This window comes from Bison bison, unplaced genomic scaffold, assembly GCF_000754665.1.
Source record: "Bison bison bison isolate TAMUID 2011002044 unplaced genomic scaffold, Bison_UMD1.0 scf7180017845425, whole genome shotgun sequence".
NCBI lineage: Eukaryota > Metazoa > Chordata > Mammalia > Artiodactyla > Bovidae > Bison > Bison bison.
Window position 1 is genome coordinate 10,230 of NW_011475998.1, and position 4,527 is coordinate 14,756.

Consider the following 4,527-nt stretch of genomic DNA (forward strand, 5'->3'; position numbering starts at 1 on the left):
TGTGCCCGTGCCCACCCCGGGGACCCTGCCCCGCCTCCCGCCCCAGCGCCCTGCAGTCCCCTGGAGTGGCACGTGTGGGCCCCAGCAACTCCCGGGAGGGCACGTGTGACTATGTTCACCCCCAGACCCTGGGGCGCCCCCTGGAGCTGTGACATCCCAGGGGATGCCGCGTGTGCCCTGGGGCGGGCGGGGGCGGTAGGACCCAGCTGACTTCCATCTGGCAGGCCACGCGGACCCCCAGCCGGAGCAAGGCCGGCCTGGAGCTGCTCACGGCCTATTACAACCAGCTCTGCTTCCTGGAGGCACGCTTTGTCACCCCTGCCCGGAGCCTCGGGCTGCTCTTCCACTGGTAGGGGCTGGGGTGGGCAGGAGCCCCGGGTGCGTTCCTGAGACCCCCAGCTTCTTGTGGGAACTCTTCCCAGCCTGACCCAACCCTGCAGGTACGACTCACTGACAGGGCTTCCAGCCCAGCAGCGGGCCCTGGCCTTCGAGAAGGGAAGCGTGCTGTTCAACATCGGTGCCCTGCACACCCAGATCGGGGCTCGCCAGAACCGCTCTTGCCCCGAGGGCATCGGCCGTGCGGTGGAGGCCTTTCAGAGGGCTGCCGGTGAGGCTGCCAGACCTCACAGCTGTGCCTTTGCAGTCCTTACTTTCAGGCTCGAGGGCCAGAGTCGGGGTAGGGGGGACAGGCGTGGTGGCCCCCTAGCCCGAGGGGCTCGGCACACACAGGCCCTCTGTGAGGGGCTTAGGGCGAGGGCTGGGCAGCCCCCCCTGAGCCCCGTCTTCCCCGCAGGGGCCTTCAGCCTCCTGAGGGAGAACTTCTCCCATGCACCCAGCCTGGACATGAGCCCCGCCTCGCTCTCCATGCTGGAGCAGCTCATGCGCGCCCAGGCCCAGGAGTGTGTCTTCGAGGGCCTCTTGCTGCAGGCCCCCAGGGCCGCCCACGACTGCCTGGCCCAGCTGCGCCTCGCCCAGGAGGCGGCCCAGGTGAGGGTGGGGGGCGGCTGTCCGGGGGGACGGGCCAGGCGTCGGCTCTTCGGGTGCCCGCTGAGCTGAGGGGCGGGCCGGGGCCGGGAGGGGCGGCTGCGGGGAAGCCAGCTGTCCTCGGGGGGCACTGTTCAGGGTCCCGGGGCCCTGAGTCCCCACGTCCGGAGTGATGCCAATCAGGGCAGGGACTGGGGGCCCCGACCCCTGACCTCGTCTCGACGTGGGGCAGGGCCACTGGGAGTTTGGTGGAGGAGGGGCCCCAGGGTGGGCAGAGGCCGGGGCCCAGGACACCGGGCTCGCGGCAGGCCCCTCCGTCCTCCCGTGTGCCAGCAGGTGGCGGCCGAGTACCGGCTGGTGCGTCGGACCATGGCCCAGCCTCCCGTCCGGGGCTACGCACCCTTCCCCTGGATCACCCTGGTGCATGTGAAGGCGGAGCACTTCCACGCCCTGGCCCACTACCACGCGGCCCTGGGCCTGTGTGACGGCGCCTGTGAGTGCCCCGCCCCGCGTGCCCGCGTGCCATGCTGCCAGGGGCCTGTGTGGCGGCTCACTGCCGTCTCTGACCTCCAGCGGTGGCCGAGTCAGAGCTCCCTGTCCTCGAGAAGGTGTTCCTGTCCTCGGCTGAGGCCCGGGGCCCGGCGCTGCCTCAGGAGCGCGAGGAACGCAGCAAGCTGGGTGAGGCCCTAGGCCCCTGCCGCCGTGAGCGCCCCACTCCAGCCGTCACTCCCCATGGGGCGCCAACAGTGCGGGGGGCTTCCTGGGCAGGGCAGGCACCCGTGGGAGGCAGCTCTTCCCTGGCGGACCCAGCATGAACCTGGAAGCCCTGACCTGCCCTCCTCCAGCTGCATGTGGGGTGGGGGCCTGGAGGGGCCCCAGCAGCATGAGTCAGCTCGGTCCCACAGGCAAGGCCCACCTGAGGCGGGCCCTCCTGGGGCAGGAGGCGGCGCTGCAGCTGCACGCCGTGTGCCGGGCCCTGCGCCGGGAGGACCTGCTGCAGGCCGTGCTGGCCCAGGCACTGCAGCGCTCTCTGGCCAAGTACTCGGAGCTCGACCTGGAGGACGACTTCCACGAGGCCACCGAGGCCCCTGACATCCAGCGTGAGCACCGGGCCCCGGGGTGGGTGTGTCTTGGCCCCAGCGCGGGTGCCAGGCAGAGGCCCCTGCAATCAAGGTCCATGGGCCACACAGAGAGCCCTCAGAGCGAGCCGCTATGACAGCTCCTCGCTGCTCCGTGCCTGCCCCGTCCCCCCAGGGACGTCAGACGCCAAAGCCACCAGGCTCTTCCTGCTGGTGGTGCCCAGAGGGGCCGGAGTGCACGGCTGCACTTCGGGCCACCACCCTGGGACCCTGAGCCTTGGACTCAGCCCTGCCTCCCTTCACCTTCATCCTTTCAGCTAAGACGCAGCAGAGGCCAGAGGGCAGGACACCCAGCTTCTCCCGGGTGAAGGTAGCTGATATCTTCCACCGGCTGGTGAGCACCCTCCCAGGCCTCCGCCTCCTCAGCTCTTTCCTGGCACTCAGGCAGGTCCTCGAGGGGGGCCCCACCCTGCCCAGCCCCACTGCTGACCCACCAGTCTCTGTCACCAAATGGAGAGATGAGGGCAAGAGTGCTCCAGGCCGGGGGGCTCCTCCAAGTGCAGCAGCCCAGCCCGGCCTCTGACCTCTGACCCCTGACCCCCCCAGGGGCCCCTGTCCGTCTTCTCAGCCAAGAACCACTGGCGGCTGGTGGGGCCTGTTCACCTGTCTCGAGGAGAGGGAGGCTTCGGCTTCACGCTGCGGGGAGACTCGCCTGTTCTCATTGCTGCCGTCGTTCCGGGGGGCCGGGCTGCGGTAAGGCCCCCTCACCGGAGGCAGGGAAGGTGGGACCACCCAGAGGTGGAGGGGTGCTGTGGGACTCCCCCGTCTGCTGCAGGAGGCTGGCCTGAAGGAGGGTGACTACATCGTGTCGGTGAACGGGCAGCCGTGCAGGTGGTGGAAGCACGCGGAGCTGGTGGCCCAGCTGAAGGGCGTGGGTGACGAGGGCGTGAGCCTGCAGGTGGTCACGCTGCTGCCTGCTGCCGAGCTGCCCGTCTCGGTGAGCCCCAGGGCCTTGGGAGGGTCTCCCTAACTCCTTGTCCCGCCCCAGCCTTGGCCTTTGGCCAGGCCCCAAATACCCACAGATGCTACGAGGGTGCTGGGACGGTCCTCCACGAGGCCCAGCCCGCCCCTCAGCTGCTCTGGGCAGAAGCTGCCTCTGGAGCGCTGCCCCCCAGCAGGGCAAACCCATGGGGGCCCTGCCCCATGGCCATCCTCACATGGACCCCCCACCCCCTGAATCCCCACCATTTCGTCCCCTGGCGCTCACTAGCTGGCCACAAGCAGGCCAGGCCAGGGGAGCTGACCCACATCCATTTCTATGGTGAACACAGGGGGACCGCCGGCCAGCCCTTGGGGGGCTTCTGAGGAGCCAGAAGGAGTGTGGCCAGGAGACACCAGTGCCCTCACGAGGCAGCCCGAGGCCCAGGCCCCTCCTCGGCTGGAACCGCAAGGCCAACAGGGGCAAGACTGGAAGGAGGCTGTCCCCAGCCCCACAGCCCTGAGCTGCTTGCTGCCCTTATCCTCTGGGTTGCCCAGGGTGGTGGTGAGGGGCCGGCTCCCCCCACACAAGGGCCCCAGTGCAGGCTCCAGCTGGCTGGGAGCGAGGACCCCCGTGCAGACCTTCCTGATCCAGGACCCAGGAGCTTCAGCCAGTCAGCTGCCCCACCCAGTGCCCAGAGCTGCCCATTAAAGACGATGTCTGATGAGATGTGTCTGAGCCAGTGCGGGGGGCCAGGTGCAGCACCCACACGAGATGTGTCACAGTTACTCTGAGCACTGAATCCCACGTGCCAGGAGACTGTCTCTGAGCTGCCCTGTCCTCCTGTGTCCCAACTGCCCACTAGAGGGCAGCTGCCTGGGTGGAGGTGTCCATGGACTCCTCTCGGACGGGAAGGAGCTGTCACGGGAGAAGGGGGCAGGCTAGGGGGATGTGTGGCAGCGGCCCCTGCAGCTCAGATGCCCGCTGCCCCTGTGCTGGGCTCCTGAGGCCCCTGGCTGAGCTCTCCCGTCCCCTTCCTCCCAGCATGCCACCCCCTGTCCACACCCTCCCTCAGGACCACCGCCCCAAGCCCAGCTTCTCTTTGGCCCGCAGTGACCCCTGGTGAGCACCCCCCCACTGGTCCACCTGGTGCCCCACAGGCTGGAGAAGGACCAGCTTCCCTCCTGCCCTGCCCCTCCCTCTACAAGCAGCCCAGGTGTCCACAGCATGGCCTCTTACCCGAATGGTGTCCCAGCAGAGCCCAACTACTGCATGCCTTCTGCTGTCCCTCCGTGCAGAGCGGGACTCCCTCCCTGCTTCCGTACCTCCTGTCCCCTCTTCCGACCCCGTGTGCATCGAGGGCCTCTGACCCCAGCCCAGTTCCTGCAGTCCAGTCCTTTCCGGAGCTGCCTGCCTCACTGCAGGCCAGGCCCTAACCCCATGTCCCCTCCAGCCAAGCTCCGTGCCCACCCCTGCCTTGTCTCC

The 4,527-nt window shown here is 69.0% G+C and overlaps 1 protein-coding gene across 1 annotated transcript in view; it reads left to right on the top strand.

Moving 5' to 3' along the window:
* RHPN1 (rhophilin, Rho GTPase binding protein 1) overlaps nt 1-3,769 on the top strand; it is a 10,542-nt gene extending 6,773 nt beyond the window's left edge. The window contains exons 10-19 of the mRNA XM_010834519.1: nt 207-349; nt 441-607; nt 794-987; nt 1,321-1,477; nt 1,558-1,662; nt 1,890-2,084; nt 2,381-2,457; nt 2,670-2,816; nt 2,899-3,060; nt 3,395-3,769. Of these exons, the coding sequence (XP_010832821.1) occupies nt 207-349; nt 441-607; nt 794-987; nt 1,321-1,477; nt 1,558-1,662; nt 1,890-2,084; nt 2,381-2,457; nt 2,670-2,816; nt 2,899-3,060; nt 3,395-3,565 (1,518 nt within the window). The 3' untranslated portion in view covers nt 3,566-3,769. The remainder of the gene's footprint in view (nt 1-206; nt 350-440; nt 608-793; nt 988-1,320; nt 1,478-1,557; nt 1,663-1,889; nt 2,085-2,380; nt 2,458-2,669; nt 2,817-2,898; nt 3,061-3,394) is intronic.
* Nucleotides 3,770-4,527: the final 758 nt, after the last annotated feature.